Source organism: Xenopus laevis, chromosome 7S (assembly GCF_017654675.1).
Source record: "Xenopus laevis strain J_2021 chromosome 7S, Xenopus_laevis_v10.1, whole genome shotgun sequence".
In the NCBI taxonomy this organism is placed as follows: domain Eukaryota; kingdom Metazoa; phylum Chordata; class Amphibia; order Anura; family Pipidae; genus Xenopus; species Xenopus laevis.
The window spans coordinates 107,475,938-107,497,715 of NC_054384.1; the positions used below are offsets into that span (position 1 = coordinate 107,475,938).

At 40.1% G+C, this 21,778-nt stretch overlaps 1 protein-coding gene across 2 annotated transcripts in view; it reads left to right on the plus strand.

Annotated features, from left to right (window-relative positions):
- The first annotated feature begins 240 nt into the window (after positions 1-240).
- Positions 241-21,778, plus strand: part of LOC121396607 (sialoadhesin-like) — a 38,557-nt gene continuing 17,019 nt past the window's right edge. Inside the window, exons 1-4 of one of the 2 annotated variants that reach the window (XM_041571712.1) lie at positions 241-325; positions 9,706-9,782; positions 17,609-17,974; positions 20,847-21,143. In XM_041571712.1, the coding sequence (XP_041427646.1) occupies positions 9,728-9,782; positions 17,609-17,974; positions 20,847-21,143 (718 nt within the window). In that variant the 5' untranslated portion in view covers positions 241-325; positions 9,706-9,727. Of the gene's footprint in view, positions 326-4,645; positions 4,822-9,705; positions 9,783-17,608; positions 17,975-20,846; positions 21,144-21,778 lie in introns of those variants that run through there. The other variant, XM_041571713.1, reaches the window with a different exon arrangement.

Consider the following 21,778-nt stretch of genomic DNA (forward strand, 5'->3'; position numbering starts at 1 on the left):
AATTAAGGATATTTTATGTATCTGTCCTACTGGTTTGTCTAGCTTCAAATGGGAGGTTTGGAAGTGTTTTTTGTCTGTTTTGACCATGTCTGTCACATTGTTCCCTATACTAGGGGTATTACATTTACACCTGCTGAAAATTGTGTCTGAAACATTCGCACAGAGCTCAATGTCCAGGTAACTTCCAGATACAACACTCCTATTATCCTGGTTTGTTCTCGGATTCACATTCCTGTGCCACTCCTGATGACCCAGCATGACTCTAGTGGATCAGAAGCCCTTCTGACACTTACTGGAACATCCATAGGGTCCCTCCAGTTCTAAGGTCAGCCTCAATGATTAAATATGTAGTATAGTTGATTCCACATATAAATGGGTCCCTTACGGGTAGAAAGAACACAGGTTTTGGGTGACTATAAGCATTTATCCAGGGCGTATAATCTGCCTCCATAAATTTTGGGATTAGTCCTTTAGTTGCACGGGGGTTATTGGGATCTGTAACCTTAGGGGTATTCAGTTATACCTCTCAGAGTACTAGGTTGGGTCAACCAACAGGGGCTCTTTCTTAGGTACTGTAGTTGCTCAGCTCTTTACAGTTAATTGAGTGCCTCATCACTGGACCTTACACAGTGTAAGGAATTCTAATCCCAATTATTTTCTCAGGTACCCTTGTCTCGGATCTTTAGGATCTGTTTTCTGTTAGAACAGTCCTGACTAACATGCATTCTGATATGAAGATATTTATGGTACTGGCCTTGGGTACCTGGAGGGTGAAGTGGTGGTTAGTGAGTTAAGTTGTTCCTCACTCTCAGTGGGCTAACATCTCTCTCTATAGTATAGGCTATGCTATAGCGCTATTCTTAGCCTGGTGAACTTATTCTGGGGTTTTCACCTGGACTCTCTATATTAAAGTAAAGAATTTGCATGATGGTGGACTATCTAGTCAGCGATACTCCTTTCCTTATTACAGTTTCTTCTTAAAGTATATTCCCTCCCATGGGATAATGTTAACTTGCTATGTCCCGTAACGTACTGACATGGAGTACGTCTAGGGAAAAAGGAAGATTATTTCATACTTACAGAAATCTTCCTTTCCTAGACGAACTCCATGTCAGTACACCCGCCCTTTCTTTTCTGGTAATTTAAGAGCTTGTTACAAAGACGCCGGTAGGTGGGTGTGGTTGGCCTTTTAAAGGCTTGGGGAGGTTCCTTCTAATGGGAGCAGGGAGGAGGGGCTATCCCGTAACGTACTGACATGGAGTTCGTCTAGGAAAGGAAGATTTCTGTAAGTATGAAATAATCTTCCTTTGTCTGAACTGGGAGTAACATGTTGATAACCTTTTTGTGGTCCAGATTGAGGGAGAGGTCCTGGGGCAGTCAGGAAGGCTACATTCTCATGTTTTGTGTCCGTATAAAGATGAATAACTTGTTGATGTGTTTTTCAGTTGACTAAAGTAAAAGCAAAGTCATATTTTTCTGCATATTTTGTGTCCTTGTCTCTTCTCTGCACAAGAAACCCACTTGTCTTATATAAGATAATCCATGAGCTCCATCAACCCCATCCTGAGCACCCAGTATAACAAATTCCAGGAATAAGGGCTAGTTTGTTAGTGAACTTGTATATGAAATAGTTTTGCAGTGGAAATGAGTAGATGTTTAGTTCCTCTTCATGAGAATATTTTCATATTAAGGAAGCTCAGCAGCTTATGCAGATATGCGTGAGCCTTTCAGAAAGAAGAAGAACTGACTGCATGTTATATTAACACTTCCCTGCTAATTCTTCCAAATAACAGTGAAACCAGCATAGACCCAGAGGGAAATTAAAATTATAATTTTATAAAAAATCTAAAAAGAAAAAAAAGCAACTATAGCTACATAGTTACATAGTTAAATCAGATTGAAAAAACAAAGTCCATCAAGTCCAACCCCTCCAAATGAAAACCCAGCCCCATACACACACCCCTCCCTACTGTCACATAAATGATATATACCCATATCTATACTAACTATAGAGTTTAGTATCACAATAGCCTTTGTATTATGTCTGTCCAAGAAATCATCCAAGTCCCTCTTATAGGGGTCCGTTTACTAAAGTGCAGTAAATCTGACTTTAAGTTTCCGCATGTTATCGATGAGAATATTTTTACGCCAGAATATTCGCAGCGACTAAGTTTACTAAACAGCGATACGCTCAGAAGTCATTGCGATCACTTGCGGTAACTACGTTAAGGAACCAGCTTACGTTAGCGGTAATTTTAGCGAGTTGCGAATTTTCTGGCGAAAAATTAAGTTTTTGCGAATATTTATGCTATAAAATAGTCTTGTTTTATGGCGGTTATTATGGCAATTTTTACTGTGACATTTATGGCCAGAAATGCACCTTCAAAACTCATAAACTTTATTGACTGATGATTATACCATCCAACAACATCACCAGAGTAACACCAATCAAACATGTCTGCATCATATAAACCCTTCTGCCAATAGAATCATAGGAACAAGAAATGATACCAGTCAATCTCTTTGCTTCATAGAAATGCACAGTTTAATGTAGCCAATCACAATTAAACCAAAAAAGCGTAGAGGCTGACGAATCCTTGGACTGTGATGCCGCTGCCAATAATTCGCCTCTGAGCTGAAACTGCTGCTGTTGCACCAGTTTGAAGCAGAAGCCAAAACATCAGCAATAGCTACAGATCTGTCTCCTGTCAGCAAAGAATGATGGGTAAAAAAACAGTATTATGGGATATTTCCTGCCCCTTGAGAATTTTCTGGCGAAAAAAAATACTTTTACACCACTACATAGGTGGCGGTAAAAGTTTGAAAATATTCTGGCGTTAATTTTGTCTTTAGCACATTTCGCTGTTTAGTAAATCTTGCGTTAATGTGTACGTAGCGTTATTTTCAGCGAAAGCGATAACTGGCGAACAATTATTCTTGCGCAAGAGAATTCGCAAATTTATATTTACCGCAGGTTAGTAAACTGGCGATAACATATTTGGCGGAAATTCTGTCTATATATTGTGCGAATATTTTTAACGCACTTTAGTAAACAGACCCCATAGTCATTAACTGAATCAGCATCACAACATCACCCGGCAGTGCATTCCACAACCTCACTGTCCTCACTGTGATGAACCCCCTACTCTGTTCCTTTAAATGAAACTTCTTTTCCTCTAGTCTGAAGGGGAGGCCTCTGGTACGTGATTCTCTTTATGGGTAAAAAGGTCCCCTGCTATTTGTCTATAATGTCCTCTAATGTACTTGTAAAGTCTAATCATGTCCCCTCACAAGCGCCTTTTTTCCAGAGAAAACAACCCCAACCTTGTCAGTCTCCCCTCATAATTTAACTCTTCCCTCCCTCTAACCAGTTTAATTGCACTTAGTCTCTGCACTCTCTCCAGCTAATTTTCCAGTTTGCTGCCCAGTTTCCCAACTTAGACAAATCACTGTGCAAAGTGGCAGCATCCTGCATGGAACCTATAGTTCTGCACAATTTAGTATCTGTAAAAATAGAAACAGTACTTTCAATGGCCACCTCCAGGTCATTAATAAACAAGTTGAAAAGCAAGGGACCTAGTACAGAGCCCTGCGGTACTCCACTAACAACACTGGTCCAATTAGAAAATGTTCCATTTACCACCACTCTTTGTAGTCTATCTTTTAGCCAGTTCTCTATCCAGGTACAAATACTATGTTCCAGGCCAACATTCCTTAATTTAACCAGTAACCTTCTGTGTGGCACTGTATCAAATGCTTTAGCAAAGTCTAAGTAAATCACATCCACTGCTATCCCAGAATCGAGGTCCCTGCTGACCTTCTCAAATTAAGTGATTATATGAGGGGCAGTATTTGAAAACAACACATTTTGTAGAAAAAAAATATCTTAAGGCAATTTGCATTAGTGTTATAGAATTTATAGAATAAAATTAACTAAATCCACACAGGAAGACTTGTGCAGGAGAACAAATACAATGGTTATGCATATACTCACAAATACAACTTCAAAGATTCAGCACTTTGCCCCTCAGGGTAAATCAATGAGCAGAGGGTTTTTTCAGTTTAAAATTAGAAGTATCACCCCCACTTTCAGGATTCCTTTAAAGTGTAAATTAGGAAAACTCCTATAGTCACTAGGTCTGTACACGTGGTCCCTATTCTGGGCAGCAGTGCACCCAAAGATTCTAGTCTTTACTAAATCTCCTTGGTGGAGTTTCAGGCTGCTTACTAGCTACACTTCCCCTAACTATCACAACTAGAGTGATCTATGACGGAGTCTATCCTAACATTTACTAAGTCCAACCTCAGAAATGGACCCAGAACACATGTTCTCCAGCATATATACTATAGAACAGTAGCATAGCCAAGTATGAAAATAAAAAGGTCTAACTCAGGAAGGGGAAGTTATTCTGCTGTCTAACCCTTAGATTAGGGCCCAATTAGCTAGCCCAACCTTAGGGGTTTGTTTGAACTAAGAGCTGCTGTCAGTCCCCTGTACAAGGTACAGTAATAAACACAGGTGCCTTATGTCAGTTATTTACTCTTGATTGGGAAATGTCTTTATGTCAGCAATTTTAGTTTTGCTCTGTCTGACTGTAGGAAGAGCGACAGCATAACTCTATTATCACCAGTTTATGTATCTGAATTTTGTGAGAATACAATTTATTCTATTCACTGCAAACCCTGGTGAGAAGAAGGAAATAGCGTGAAATCAACCACTTCCTTAAAACATCATTATTTGGTAGATAAAGTAGTAAAGTAAGAAACCCTAACTGTTTTTTCCTATGTCACAGATCTTGCAGTGACATGAGATGAAGACTGGTATGTACTGTAGTTATTTTACTAACTCCAGAAAGATTTAAAACATATTTTACACCAACCCCGGAACTCACTACAAAGGGTTTTATTTAAATTCTGGTATTTTCTATTGTGACAGAGAGATTATAAAATGAACAGATTATTTTTCCTTAAAAGATCATTATATCCTCACTTGTCTACAGGTCTATGCTGCCATAGTTTTATGGGATCTCTCTGTACAGACTATGAGCAAATTTAGGGGACTGTTCCTGCTGAATTGTGCTTAGTACAGGGGAATACCTATGCTGTCATAGTTTTATGGGATCTCTCTGTACAGACTATGAGCAAATTTAGGGGACTGTTCCTGCTGAATTGTGCTTAGTACAGGGAATTCCTATGCTGCCATAGTTTTATGGGATCTCTCTGTACAGACTATGAGCAAACTTAGGGGACTGTTCCTGCTGAATTGTGCTTAGTACAGGGAATACCTATGCTGCCATAGTTTTATGGGGTCTCTCTGTACAGACTATGAGCAAACTTAGGGACTGTTCCTGCTGAATTGTGCTTAGTACAGGGAATACCTATGCTGCCATAGTTTTATGGGGTCTCTCTGTACAGACTATGAGCAAACTTAGGGACTGTTCCTGCTGAATTGTGCTTAGTACAGGGAATACCTATGCTGCCATAGTTTTATGGGATCTCTCTGTACAGACTATGAGCAAATTTAGGGGACTGTTCCTGCTGAATTGTGCTTAGTACAGGGGAATACCTATGCTGTCATAGTTTTATGGGATCTCTCTGTACAGACTATGAGCAAACTTAGGGACTGTTCCTGCTGAATTGTGCTTAGTACAGGGAATACCTATGCTGCCATAGTTTTATGGGGTCTCTCTGTACAGACTATGAGCAAACTTAGGGACTGTTCCTGCTGAATTGTGCTTAGTACAGGGAATACCTATGCTGCCTTAGTTTTATGGGATCTCTCTGTACAGACTATGAGCAAATTTAGGGGACTGTTCCTGCTGAATTGTGCTTAGTACAGGGGAATACCTATGCTGTCATAGTTTTATGGGATCTCTCTGTACAGACTATGAGCAAACTTAGGGACTGTTCCTGCTGAATTGTGCTTAGTACAGGGGAAAACCTATGCTGCCATAGTTTTATGGGGTCTCTCTGTACAGACTATGAGCAAACTTAGGGACTGTTCCTGCTGAATTGTGCTTAGTACAGGGAATACCTATGCTGCCATAGTTTTATGGGGTCTCTCTGTACAGACTATGAGCAAACTTAGGGACTGTTCCTGCTGAATTGTGCTTAGTACAGGGAATACCTATGCTGCCATAGTTTTATGGGATCTCTCTGTACAGACTATGAGCAAATTTAGGGGACTGTTCCTGCTGAATTGTGCTTAGTACAGGGGAATACCTATGCTGTCATAGTTTTATGGGATCTCTCTGTACAGACTATGAGCAAACTTAGGGACTGTTCCTGCTGAATTGTGCTTAGTACAGGGAAAACCTATGCTGCCATAGTTTTATGGGGTCTCTCTGTACAGACTATGAGCAAACTTAGGGACTGTTCCTGCTGAATTGTGCTTAGTACAGGGAATACCTATGCTGCCATAGTTTTATGGGGTCTCTCTGTACAGACTATGAGCAAACTTAGGGACTGTTCCTGCTGAATTGTGCTTAGTACAGGGAATACCTATGCTGCCATAGTTTTATGGGATCTCTCTGTACAGGCAAAATTAGGGGACTGTTAGTGCTGAATTAATATAGGCTATGAGGAGTTGCTGAATGATTATACATGTGCACAGAGATTTGATGGTCAGTCTAAACCACACCAACTCTTATTCAATTTATGTTTCAATCCTACTCACAGTCTGATGTCTCATTATGTTGCACTTAAAAAATAGTTAAAGTGCTGCAAATATATATTCAACAGCAGAACAAACGATGTGCATCTCCTACTATTGGAAAGCTTTACACAATTAGATGAGATTAATATTGGTGAGCCCGTGATGCCCTTTCTGGATTGCTACTAAGCTGATACTGGTAATGAAGAGCCATAAAAGGTTTGGATAGAAGGGAAGCAGGAACAAGAGAAAATGTTTCTAGGCACCCCAACAACATTTCTTTAGGGACATCAAAGCAATGGGGAAAACTGGCAGGTTTGTCAGTTTTGAAATTAAATATCAGGCAAGTATCCACTTAGTGCATTAAATTCACTTGCCCCCATAAAAGTGTCAGGGAATTGAAATGAAATAATGAAGTTTTCACACAGCACTTTAGGGTGTTTGTTACAATATGTCAATTATAATAAATTAAGCAATTTTAGCATTCTCAGGAAATGAAACTTCCTCTTCTACAGCAGAAATATATGTTTAAGGAAACACTTGCCTTTAAAAAGGAACATATCATTGCATTGCACTTACCGTATATACTCGAGTATAAACCAAGTTTTTCAGCATCCAAAATGTGCTGGAAAAGTCTACCTCGGCTTATACTCGGGTCAGCGGGCAGTAGCTGAGATTGCAGTCACTTTTAATCATTCCTATACCAACAGTTCACTTGGGGAGAGACTGCAATATTACACAGCGCCCTCTGTTGGTTATATGAAAGAATAACAGTGACTGCAATATCACACAGCGCCCTCTGTTGGTTATATGAAGGATTAACAGTGATGGCAATATCACACAGCACCCTCTGTTGGTTATATGAAGGATTAACAGTGATGGCAATATCACACAGCACCCTCTGTTGGTTATATGAAGGATTAACAGTGATGGCAATATCACACAGCGCCCTCTGTTGGTTATATGAAGGATTAACAGTGACTGCAATATCACACAGCGCCCTCTGTTGGTTATATGAAAGAATAACAGTGACTGCAATATCACACAGCGCCCTCTGTTGGGTATATGAAAGATTAACAGTGATGGCAATATCACACAGCGCCCTCTGTTGGTTATATGAAAGAATAACAGTGATGGCAATATCACACAGCGCCCTCTGTTGGTTATATGAAAGATTAACAGTGATGGCAATATCACACAGCTCCCTCTGCACATGGTAGTGGGACAGTGGGACAATGCACACAGTAATCCGTTTGGCAATTCTCTGTCACCATCAACTTTGCAAAGAAGTCTGGTTGATCGCCGGGGGGGGTCGCTTTGGCGGAATGTGCGCTGCTGGGAGACAGGGCTGTAGTTGTGTCTAGGCTTATACTAGAGTCAATAAGTTTTCCCAGTTTTCCTAGGTAAAGTTAGGTACCTCGGCTTATACTCGGGTCGGCTTATACTCGAGTATATACGGTAATTATCTATTAATAAGACCTGACTGGGAATGAGGACGGCGATGCTATTGTATTCTAGTATTCAGGTTAAGATTTGATGGGACCCAGACACTAGACCAAAATTGGCATTATTTATTCATGCAGGTAGTGTTCTCCTTCATCTGCCAAAATCAGATGCATAAGTGTGTTTCATAACTCCAGAGAATGAGTTACCACTACTCAAGAGTAAAGTAATAGTAATATTTATGCTGCTCCTGCCAAAACGTGGCGCTGTGAATAGTGATATTAGGCTTGTGTGCACCCATATGCTATTTTAGGTCAACAAATAATTGACCATGTATGTGTTAGGATACCTGCTTTTGTGCTATGTTACTGAAATAAGTACATTTTAAATAGTGTGTGAGTGTGTGTGGAATGTGTCCCAGTGCTAAATTGTATTAATTGAATTGCAGTGTTTTCATCTCACACTCTATGTTGGCCACTGTTACTATAGGCACCGTCTCTCCCTACTATACCTGTTATCCCACAGTCACACTCCCTTCCCAGAGACTATTATCCACTGTTACTATAGGCACCATCTCTCCCTACTATACCTGCTATCCCACAGTCACACTCCCTTCCCAGAGACTATTATCCCACTGTTACTATAGACACATCTCTCCCTACTATACCTGCTATCCCACAGTCACACTCCCTTCCCAGAGACTATTATCCCACTGTTACTATAGACACCATCTCTCCCTACTATACCTGCTATCCCACAGTCACACTCCCTTCCCAGAGACTATTATCCACTGTTACTATAGGTACCATCTCTCCCTACTATACCTGCTATCTCACAGTCACACTCCCTTCCCAGAGACTATTATCCACTGTTACTATAGGCACCATCTCTCCCTACTATACCTGCTATCCCACAGTCACACTCCCTTCCCAGAGACTATTATCCACTGTTACTATAGACACCATCTCTCCCTACTATACCTGCTATCCCACAGTCACACTCCCTTCCCAGAGACTATTATCCCACTGTTACTATAGACACATCTCTCCCTACTATACCTGCTATCCCACAGTCACACTCCCTTCCCAGAGACTATTATCCCACTGTTACTATAGACACCATCTCTCCCTACTATACCTGCTATCCCACAGTCACACTCCCTTCCCAGAGACTATTATCCACTGTTACTATAGGTACCATCTCTCCCTACTATACCTGCTATCTCACAGTCACACTCCCTTCCCAGAGACTATTATCCACTGTTACTATAGACACCATCTCTCCCTACTATACCTGCTATCCCACAGTCACACTCCCTTCCCAGAGACTATTATCCACTGTTACTATAGACACCATCTCTCCCTACTATACCTGCTATCCCACAGTCACACTCCCTTCCCAGAGACTATTATCCCACTGTTACTATAGACACCATCTCTCCCTACTATACCTGCTATCCCACAGTCACACTCCCTTTCCAGATGTCTGGGCATGACTGATTGTGGGGACACTATCCAATACATGGAGACTACATACAGTACATTCATGCATAATTCAGTATTTGCTTTTTTCAATAAATATATGCTTTTGTTTTATGTATTCTAATACAGGAAGAAGGCCAATACTGTGTCCATGATGGAGTACTATAAGCACTTCCTTAGGATTATTCTTATGGTTGTTCTTCAAGGTAAAGCCAACACTTACCCATAAAATACAGATAATACAGTGTTATAAAACATTATGTGATTGAACTGCATATCTCCTATAACAGATATACTAGTAGATGGCAGAAGGGCATTTTTACTGGCATAATTCAGTTGGCACAGAAAATCTTGAAGAAAAACATACTAAATAATCAGCAAACATTGTGATAAACGTCTCCATAATTTATCTGCTGATAATGGCAGATACTGACAGTGGCAGATAAATGAATTAGTTTGAGGGGATAATCAGTCAGCAGTGACGAGACTCCTGATGTCATACAGTTAACTTATTAACTTAAACCTAAAACTACTGTTCTTGTTGGCAGAAGAACTGTCACTCATTGTGTGCAAATCTGAAGTATTAACTTATATTTTAATACCAAGTATATCTGGCCCAAACTGACTTTATTTAGATGTATACAGGTATGGGATCTATTATGTAGACACCCGTTATCCAGAACTATATAGACTACATTTTAATAAGACAATTCTAAGTTTTATAAACAATTTTTCCCTGTAATAATAAAACCTTGTACTTGATCCCAACTAATGTATAATTAATGCTTATTTGTACAGAACTGTCTTATTGGGTGTAATTATAATAGGCTACTACGACCTCGACCTTCAATTCGAAGTAAAATCGTTCGACTATTCGACCATTCGATAATCGAAGTACTGTCTTTTTAAAAAAAACTTCAACTTCAATACTTGGCCATCTTAAACCTGCCGAAGTGCTATGTTAGCCTATGGGGACCTTCCAGAGCAGATTTCTAAGTTTTATGTATTCAAAGGAAAATCGTATAATTCGAAGTACTATTGTACAATCGAACTACAATCGGAATACGATCATACGATGTAAAAAATCCTACGAATTCGACTTCGAATTTTGTAGTATTCAATTCGATGGTCGAATTTCGAAGTATTTTCCACTTCAAAATTCGACCCTTGATAAATCTGCCCCCTAAAGTATGGAGATAAAAATCACGGAAATATCCCATATCCAGATATCCCCAGGTCCCCAACATTTCAGATAACAGGTCCCATACCTGTATATGCTTCTGCCAATAATAATTGTCTCAGCTATAAACTAAGCATACAGTTTAAACTGGTGACAATAGGACATTTAGGGCTTATTTATTGAAGTCCGAATGCCAAAAACTTTTTTAAAAAAGTTTTTTTTACTATAAAATCCAAATTTTTAGTTGAAAAAAAAAAAATCAAATTTTTCAGAATTGAAGGGGGGGTGTTTTAAAAGTCCGAATAAAAAAGTACTCCAATTCAGACCTGCTCTGTTCATGTAGAAGTCAATGGGAGAAGTCCTGAAAATATCCTGATCTGCGCTGGGTTTTGTGCAATAATCCGAATTTGTGGTTTTTTAGGCAAAAATCTGAAAAAAAAAAAAATCGAGTTTTTTCCCGCACAGGAGATTTTCAGAAAAAATTTATTGATAAATAAGGGCAAAAAACACATGCAGATTTGGTCAGAGTAGTTTTCAGAAACGTATTATTATTATTATTATTATTTTTCGGATTTTGATAAATAACACTGTTAATAAATCTGCCTAAAACAGGGTCAATTGTAGCAGCATTGTACTAATGATAATGCACCAATCAGGTGATTTGGCTGCTATCCATGAACTCAGAATAACTTAAAAAAATAAGTTAGTTCATTTATTAAGCCATGAGTATCAATATACTGTGAACCGGTAACTGGAGCACAGTGTGAAGGGAGATATATTTCCCCTAGGTTCATGTCTTACTCCCATATGTACAGCAGTTCTGAGTGGGTTAATTCCCCTAGAAAGTCTCACCTGGGGAATAATTAGGAGGCTGGATCAGCTGCTGCTAGAGAGGGTTGGGTCTCAGAGAGGAAGATGGAGACACACACTGAGGAGAGCTGGGAGCTGAGTGTGGCCATTGTATGAGGCTGTTTATTTTCCCCCCAAAGGGAAAGGACTTTATAAAGGTTCTGTGACTCTGGGGAGTTGTACTGTTTTCTTGTTTGACCGGGAATCCCTTAGTAGAGAGGGAAATTACCCTGTGTATTAGTTAGAGCCCAAGTGTGGCCAGTAAAGTTACCTTAGCACAACAACATAGGGGCCGATTCACTAAGAGTCGAATTTCGAAGTTAAAAATACTTCGAAATTCGACCCTCGGATTGAAATCCTTTGACTTCGAATATCGAAGTCGAAGGATTTAGCGCTAATTCTGCGATCGATCGAAGGATTTTTCGTTCGATCGAACGATTAAATCCTTCGAATCGAACGATTCGAAGGATTTTAATCCAACGATCGAAGGAAAATCCTTCGATCAAAAAATCACAGGCAAGCCTATGGGGACCTTCCCCATAGGCTAACATTGACTTCGGTAGCTTTTAGCTGCCGAAGTAGGGGGTCGAAGTTTTTTTTAAGGGGAAGTACTTCGACTATCGAATGGTCGAATAGTCGAACGATTTTCCGTTCGATTCGTTCGATTTCGTTCGAATTCGAACGAATTTAACCAATTCGATGGTCGAAGTACCCAAAAAATACTTCGAAATTCGAAGTATTTTTCATTCGAATCCTTCACTCGAGCTTAGTGAATCAGCCCCATAGTGTTACCATGCAATTGCAGCAGGAGATCCAAGCACTGGCTGAGAAATTACAGGGTAGTGGGGCCCTGGGGCAAGTACCTATAAATATCCGCAAAGCATTACAAAAAAGTCTGCAAAAGATGACTCCAGCAGACGATTGTCGAAGCATACCTGGCAGTATTTGAAAGAGTGGCAACACGGGAAAAGTTATCCCCAGAGGATTGGGCTGAAGTGATAGCGCCTTACTTAACAGGGGAACCCCAAAAGGTGTACTTTGACCTAAAAGAACAGGACTCTCATAACTATAATAAGTTAAAAGAAGAAATCCTGGCCCACCTTGGAATCACTTCGGCGGTTCACGCCAAAAAGTTCAATGACTGGGTTTACAGCAAAGGCAAGCCTGCACGTGCGCAAATGCATGACCTCCTTGGTCTCACAAGAAAGTGGCTGCAACCAGATGTCAACACAGCTGATTAAGTGGTAGAAAGAATCATTGTAGACCGGTACCGGAAAGGTCTTCCCCGGGATATACAGCGATGGGTTGGACAGGCAGACCCCCAAGATATAACCCCGATGGTGGAACTTGTGGAGAGGTACATGACTACTGAGAGCTACCTAGGAGAGGGAACCTCTGTCCAGCGCCCTATCAAGTCTCAGAGATTGCAAGGAAATCCTGGTAAGACTGTTCCATTTGTTAAAGGGGTGGTTTCCCAAGGTAACCGGGACAAAACCTCTGATATGACTTTGGGACTGAGTACAGGAGCCAAAGATAGGGTGGCCACCAGTCAGGGTCAAGAGGCCTCTGACAGAGATAAAAGGGGGTTACAATGCTGGAGGTGTAGAGAGTTTGGCCATTTCACTGCTAACTGCCCCCTAACGTCAGAGCCTATGGATTGTAGTTGGGGGAAACAAGAATCCCTTTATGCTCTGCCAGCATGTCTGGCCTCTCTACAAGAAGAGACTGGTAAACAGTTTTGCCCAGTAGTCATAGAAGGACACCGGGTGACAGCTCTCCTGGATTCGGGGAGTTTGGTAACATTAGTTCACGCTAGTTTGGTGGACATCGTTGACTCCACCCACCCACGGGTCGGGTAGTGTGCATTCATGGGGACACTAAAGACTACCCAACTGCTTTGGTTCTGATTGAAACTCAGTCTGGGACTGTAAAGTATCAAGTGGGGGTTGTAAAAACCTTAATGCATGCTGTTATATTGGGAAAAGATTTTCCCTTGTTCTGGCAACTGTGGGGTGGGGAGAGTAATTCTGAAAAGGGTTCCTCATGCAAGGCAGGGAAACATGCTTGTCCCCAGAACCCTTTACACACCCTGAGAATGATGATAAAGTAGGGGTGACCCCTGATGTTCCCTCACCCATAGAAGCGTTGGCAGGCCTTGAAGAGGGGGTAGAGGAAGGTGACATGGTACCTGATTTAGAGGTCTCCAAAGAGAACTTTGGAACTGCCCAAATGAGGGACCCCACTCTGAACCATGCTAGAGAAAATATAAAAGTTATAAATGGGGAACCTCAATGTCCAGGGCCAGAAACAGTGTTTCCCCACATGGCCCTGAATCAGGATCTGTTATATCATGTGAGCAAAATAAGGGGTGAAATTATAGAACAGCTGGTGGTACCCCAGCAATATAGAAAGGTGGTATTAGATATGGCACATAGACATGTACTTGGCAGCCACCTGGGAGTCAATAAAACTACAGAAAGAATTCTTCAGAGGTTCTTTTGGCCTGGGACAGTTGGAGATGTAAGCTAATTGAACATGATGTGGTTACGGGACCTCGGGTAAAAGTCAAGGTTAAGCCATATAGAATACCTGAGGCACGGAGACAGGCGGTCTCTGAGGAGGTAAGGAAAATGTTGGATCTAGGAGTAATTGAGGAGTCCCACAGTGATTGGTCTAGCCCAATTGTTTTGATCCCTAAACCTGATGGGACTCTAAGGTTTTGTAATGACTTCCGAAAACTGAATGAAGTCTCAAAATTTGATGCCTATACCATGCCTAGGGTAGATAAACTCATCGAAAGGCTAGGCCATGCGAGGTACCGCACAACTCTAGATCTCACAAAAGGGTATTGGCAGGTACCACTAACAGAAGGGGCTAAGGAAAAGACAGCCTTTTCTACTCCTGAGGGTCTTTTCCAATACAATGTACTACCTTTTGGTTTACATGGGGCCCCAGCTACTTTTCAAAGACTAATGGACCGTATTCTTAAACCACTTATCCCTATGCCTCAGCCTATTTGGATGATGTGGTTATCTTCAGCTCTGATTGGGAGTCTCACTTATCAAAGGTACAGACAGTGCTAGTCTCTATACGTGAGGCAGGGCTTACTGCAAATCCTAAAAAGTGTGCGGTTGGAATGGAAGAAGCCAAATACTTAGGTTATGTAATTGGGAGAGGTGCAGTACAGCCTCAAATAAATAAAGTGGAGGCAATACAAAAGTGGCCCCAACCTGTCACAAAGACACCCTTCCTTGGGATAGTAGGCTACTATCGTAGGTTTGTGCCTAACTTTGCTTCTATTGCAGCTCCCCTTACAGATCTTACTAAAGGGAAGAGCTTGGTAATGGTTAAGTGGTCGGCTGAGGCTGAAAAAGCTTTCATAGAACTTAAAAATTCCCTCTATAGGCAACCAGTGTTAATAACACCAGTTTTTCAGAAAGAATTCATTGTGCAAACTGATGCCTCAGATGTGGGTTTGGGGGCTGTCCTCTCCCAAATGGTAAATGGTGAGGAACACCCAGTAGTGTACTTAAGCAGAAAGCTTACACCGGCTGAGAGTAGGTACTCTATTGTAGAAAGGGAGTGCCCAGCCATTAAGTGGGCATTAGAGGCCCTCAAATACTATCTGCTGGGCCAAAAGTTTAGATTGGTCACAGATCATGCTCCCCTTAGGTGGATGTCTGAAAATAAAGAAAAGAATGCTCGAGTCACCAGATGGTTCCTGGCCCTGCAAAACTTTAAGTTTACAGTGGAACATAGATCTGGGGCACTGCAAGGGAATGCCGATGCCTCTCAAGGGTTCATTGCCAGGTGGCGCAGTATGCTCAGCCCTACGGGCTGAAGCAGAGGGGGGGATATGTGAACCGGTAACTGGAGCACAGTGTGAAGGGAGATATATTTCCCCTAGGTTCATGTCTTACTCCCATATGTACAGCAGTTCTGAGTGGGTTAATTCCCCTAGAAAGTCTCACCTGGGGAATAATTAGGAGGCTAGATCAGCTGCTGCTAGAGAGGGTTGGGGCTCAGAGAGGAAGATGGAGACACACACTGAGGAGAGCTGGGAGCTGAGTGTGGCCATTGAAAGAGGCTGTTTATTTTCCCCCAAAGGGAAAGGACTTTATAAAGGTTCTGTGACTCTGGGGAGTTGTACTGTTTTCTTGTTTGACCGGGATTCCCTTAGTAGACAGGGAAATTACCCTGTGTATTAGTTAGAGCCCAAGTGTGGCCAGGATTTTGTTTTGTTTTATTTTGCTTTGCTCCCAAAGTCTTTATATGTGAACAATCAATGGACTTACCCTGTTCAAGAACTGTCTGTTCGTCTGATCCTGCTCACAATACTCAGTGATTAACTGCATATGGACTAATTTAATAAATTATTTATCAAAATCCGAAAGTATCTGAGTATATTCTGAAAACGACACCAACCAAATCCGCACAAGATTTTCCCTCTTATTTATCAATACATTTTTACTAAAATTTCCAGTGCAGGAAAAAACTTGAAAAAATAATGATTTTTTTTCAGATCTAGAATTAGAACTAGAATGTTTTGAGTTTTTGGCATTCGGAATACCCCCCTAAGTTTTTAAATCACCTTTTAGGAATTAATTACTGCTGACATACGGCACCTTAACTCGCCCTTTAATGCTTTCCTTGTATATCCATAGTCTACTTACACTTAACAAAATAATTCCCCACATGTTAGTGCCTCATAGCCTGTGGCTTTTTGCATTAATAGGATACGACGCCCAATTTGGCTTAGTTATATTATATGACAAATCCTAATTTCTTCCATCTGTTTGTGTAGTTTCAATATATTCATCCATCATTCTTATTGTACAGATATGGGATCTATTATCAAGAAACCCATTATTCAGAATGCTCAAAATTACAGAAAGGCCATTTCCCATAGACTCCATTTTATCCAAATAATCCAATTTTTTTTAAATGATTTCCTTTTTCTGTGTAATAATAAAACAGGCGCTTGTACTTGATCCCAACTAAGATATAATTAATCCTTATTGGAAGCAAAACCAGCCTATTGGCTTTATTTCATGTGTAAATGATTTTCTAGTAGACTTAAGGTATGAAGATCCAAATTTACGTAAAGATCTGTTATCCAGAAAACCCAGGTCCTGAGCGTTCTGGATAACAGGTCCCTTAACTATACTTGATCCCAACTAAGATATAATTAATCCTTATTGAAAGCAAAACCAGCCTATTGGGTTTATTTAATGTTTACATGATTTTCTAGTAGACTTAAGGTATGAAGATCCAAATTACAGAAGGATCCGTTAACCAGAAAATGCCAGGTTCTAAAAGTTCTGGATAACAGGTCCCATACCTGTAATAGGATTGTATTTCCCCCTATTCTTAAAAGGGTTGTTCACCTTCCAAACATTTTTTTTCAGTCCAGTTGCTTTCTACTTTTTTAGATTTTTCTCCAAAATGTAAGTTAAAATGTAATGTTCCTGTCACTGAAACATTGATCCATTTCTCAGCAGTATCTGAGGACTATAACAGCCGCCTTTAATGAAACTCAGGGATTCTGCTCAGCAGGGACAAAGATAACAAATGGATCCACTAAATGGATCAATTTAGATCAGTTACAGAGTCAGTGACCCCCTCCCTCCCCATCAGTTGCTTAAGAAATTAAAATTTAAACTTTAATATTAAAAAAGCAATCGCTTTGTATTAAGGAGATTTTTTTTAACTCTCGATTTGTTTATTATTTAAAGACAAGAAAAGGTGGGTGAGGGGCAAAGTTTTTGCTAACCCTGTGAATCCAGCTCTATCATTTCTTTTTATAATTTACTTGTCTGGAAATTCTTAAACAGGAAGTTTTTTTTCTTTCCCACAGAGTTTATTGTCAAGTACTTTATATGTGAAGGTCCTGCAAGGTGAACTTATCGGGATTGAGCTGCAGTCAAAAAATGTTCTTTATTTGATCAAGACTTTTTTCTCTCTATAAGCTGTTAGTGTTGCACTAATGTGTCTGTTTGTCAGGCTGGTTCCCAGGTTCCTACAGTCAGAATTGGGCAATTACCCTCCCTGAATCCATCAGAGCATTGAGAGGATCCTGTGTGGAGATTCCCTGCACTGTCACCCGCCCCAGGAACTATAAGAACTTCAATCTGGTTTGGTACAAGGAAATCAATCTTCAACTCGACAATAAAATATCCAACCACCGGGATTCCTCTGATGTGAATAAACATTACAGACGTCGCACTTCCCTGGTCGGCAATGAACCAAACAGCTGCTCCCTGAGGATTAATGATGTGCAAGAAACAGGCACTTATTATCCCTATATACATGGAAACTGTCGTGTCTCTCTCTTCAGTGAGTGTCAGAAAGTGAAGGTTGAAGTCTCAGGTAAAGTCTCTATTGGAAATATAAGGCTCCTTTAATAACAACCAGGGCTGGCTCAAGGGACAAACTACTTAGTCTGTCACTAGTGATAAGTAGGGATGTAGCGAACCGCCGCCGATGTGTTCGCGAACGCCGTTCGCGAACACCGGCAAAATTTGCGAACTGTTCGCGAACTGTTCGCGAACTTCGATCATCCGAAAATCGTTCGATTCGAACGATCGAAGGATTTTAATCGTTCGATCGAACGATTTTCGTTCGAATCGAACGAAAATCGTTCGATTTTAGCGATCGAATGGTCGAATGGGCGACCGATTTTGACGCGAACGCCTATTGGCGAACGTCGCGCGACGTTCGCGAACTTGCGGCGGACGCGAACAGTCGAAGTTCGCGCGAACTAGTTCGCCGGCGAACAGTTCGCTACATCCCTAGTGATAAGCGAATCTGTCCCGTTTCACTTTGCCAAAAAATTCTAATTTTTTTTTTACGTGCAACAATTTTCTATGCACAAGACAATTTTTTCTCACTTCAAACACATTGTAGTCAATGGGAGTTTTTTCTTATGGAGACCTTTTTGTCTCTGCAACAATGTTGTCTTTGGGACTTTTCTGTCTCTGCAAATTTTGGTCAAAATGCATTAACGTCAATTGGCGTTTTTTCTTATGGTGACTTTTTTTGTCTCTGCGTCAATTTTGTCTTGGCGACTTTTGTCTCGGCAAATTTTTAACAGCAATTTTTTGCTGCGGTTTCGCAAAAAGATTCGCAGGTGGGCGAAGTGCATTATTTTGGCTTGAATCCATGCCTGTGAAAAAAATTGCTTATCACTAAGGGACAGATTAATTAAGGGTCGAATAGTAAATTAGAATTCGAATTTTCAAATTTTTTTTGGTCAAAACTCTTAAATTTGAATTGGGAATAATTCAAACTCAATTCAAATTCGAAAAACTAGATTTATCAAACCTTGACCCTTGGAACAATTCAAATTCGACTATTTGCCACCTAAAACCTGCCGAGTTCATGTTGAAGTCAATGGCAGAGGTCCAGTGACCCATTAGAAGATGTTAATAGCCTTTCTGAAAAAACTCGATTTGAGTTTGGCCAAATTCGTTCAAATTTTTTCTTAAATAACCTCCCAATAGCATTTTGAGTATATTAGAATTTATTACAGTAAAGCACTTTAGCTACAGTTGTTTTTAAATGTTTTTTGTTTGTGAAGGGGATCAATTTATAGTGGAGCAATAGAAATTGGCAACTAAGATAAATTTCCTACAGATCAGCATTACTGACCATTGCCTTCTCTTCATACTCCTACTCAATTATCTAAAAAATTGCAAAAAAAGCAATCCCTGTTCTCACTGATGATGAGCAAAATTTTTTGCAGAGTTTTACTACGAAAATGATGGCCATATACTGCAATGGGTGAAAAAAATTGTCCTGCGTCAAAAAATAATTTTGCAATTTGTCTCGTGTCAAAAATAAAATTGCCACCCATTGACTATAATGCGTTTGACGAATTTGTCGCCGTTTATCGAATTTCCGATGAAGCGAAACAGGTTTGATTCTCCCCCAGCCATCACTAGTCATACCTAACTTTATATTAGTGTGTACAATGAAAGTTATATTTTACACAGAGCTGTATTTTCCATGGTTAAACTTGCGAATGGGGTGATGCAAATTTAAAGAGTAAAGGAAATACATGTAAGAAACCATGAAGGTGGTTATAGGGTGTGCAGATGCAACAGTAGAGGTGTAGCTGATTGTGAGAGCTGATTTTTAAGAGGATTCAAATCGAGGAGAGAAAACTTTTCTCCAAATTCAGTTCCTGTTTTTTTCCATAGACTTCACGGAAGCTTTTGCATGATAAACATTGACATAAGTTTCTCAGAATTGAATTGCATCTTAAGTTGAATCTCGTCCACATGATAAGCCTTTTTCTCAATGAATTGAATCTGGCTTATTGGGAAAAGTCATAGATAAAATTCAATTTGAGATTAAATTCAATTCAGAAAAACATATTTCAGTGTTTATCACGTGAACATGCTATTGCAAAAACTGGAAGTGAATTTGGAGAAAAGTTTTTTCTCCTCGAATTGAATCTCATTAGTGATGGGTGAATTTGCATTGAATAAATTGCAAAACCGCCGCAAAAAATAGCCAGCGTCAAAAAAAATGGACGCCGGCCTACATTTTTTTGAACGCTGGCACATTTTCGCGGGAAATGTTCACCGGCATCCAAAAAACAGACGCCGGCTTCAAAACCGGACGTCAGCATCAAAAACAAGATGCCGGAGCCGTTTTGCAAATTTTTTGCCGCAACGCCCCAAATTCGCCCATCACTAAATCTCATCCATGAGTTTTCATATGATAAACCAGGAGATAACTTTTCCCCACTGTTTTCTGCTTCATTGGGCCGGATTCAATTCAGTGAGGAAAAGTTATCTCCTGGTTTATCATGTAAAAACTCATGGACCAGATTCAATTCAAGGAGAATAAACTTTTCTCTAAATTCACTATTTCCCTATAGACTTAGAATCTGCATAAATATCTTCTGCAGCAATAATGTCTCCAATATGGTTGGGGGTAAAATGCAAATAAAACACTTTGTGCGTTGTTTATGCATATTAAAATTTAAATTATAAGCAAAAGAAACATTCAACAGAATCCCCATTTATTGGGCTCAAGTTCAACAGATCTGCTTTATTTTATAAAGAGCCGCAAGTGATGTTAGAGGGATAAGCGACAAAGGGATTGAGTGGAAAATATGTGGGAAGGCTGGAAATGCCACGGTCAGGTCACAGTAGCTTATATTAACTCATATTAATTATTAAAAATAATAATGTAATAAATATTCATAGTAGTAACTAAATTATTCTTGTAGATGATCCTAATGAGCCATCAATAGAGATACCCACAGATCTAACTGAGGGGGAAAGTGTCTCCATCTCCTGCTCTGTAGAACACACCTGCCCCTCCAGTCCCCCTACTCTACAGTGGAACAAAGCTGGATATAAACTCACTGAAAGGCAGGAGAAACTTAAGGATGGAGTATGGAAAGTTACAACTGTTATGGAATATCTCCCCAACTACCAGGATCATGGAACTGACCTTATATGTGATGTTACATATCCAAATGGACTTAAATCCAATAGATGTCTGGCCACTTTAAACATAAGATGTAAGTATTGACGATTAGAAGAAATTTATATTCATTATTCCATATTGACAACTATAATGCCACTAGATTATGTCTAGAATTAAAGGGGTTGTTCACCTTTAAATTAACTTTCAGTATGATGTAGTGAGTGATTAATTTTTTAATCAATTGTGGTTTTGGACTTATGTAGCTTTTTATTCAGCAGCTCTCCAGTTTGGATCTGGTTTCTAGTGGCCAAATTACCATCTATCTACCATCCTGTAATAACCTGCTTGGAGTTGAACCAGGGAGCCGGCGTTTCTGTGCTGTCTGCATTGCCGTTGCTCTATGTGAGCAGACAGCTTGTAAGAGGGTGATTGGGTGTTGTGTGTGTGTTAAATTAAAGTTTGAATGATGTCAAATGTAAAATATTAAAATGATTGTTTAAGTTGTAATGTGTAAAAATCTGTGGGTTGAGGAGGTTCCATGAGGTGAGCAGAGGGAAGGCACATGCACAGAATTAGGAGAAGCACATGGAAGGGAAATGTCACCGTAATACTTAAAGCTGAAAAGTATTTAAAGGGGAAACACCCCCATGGGTTGTTGAATGGTGAATACAGTCTGGATGAAGGATATAGTGATAGGGCTACAAATGTAAGTACTAGGTACTTTAGCTA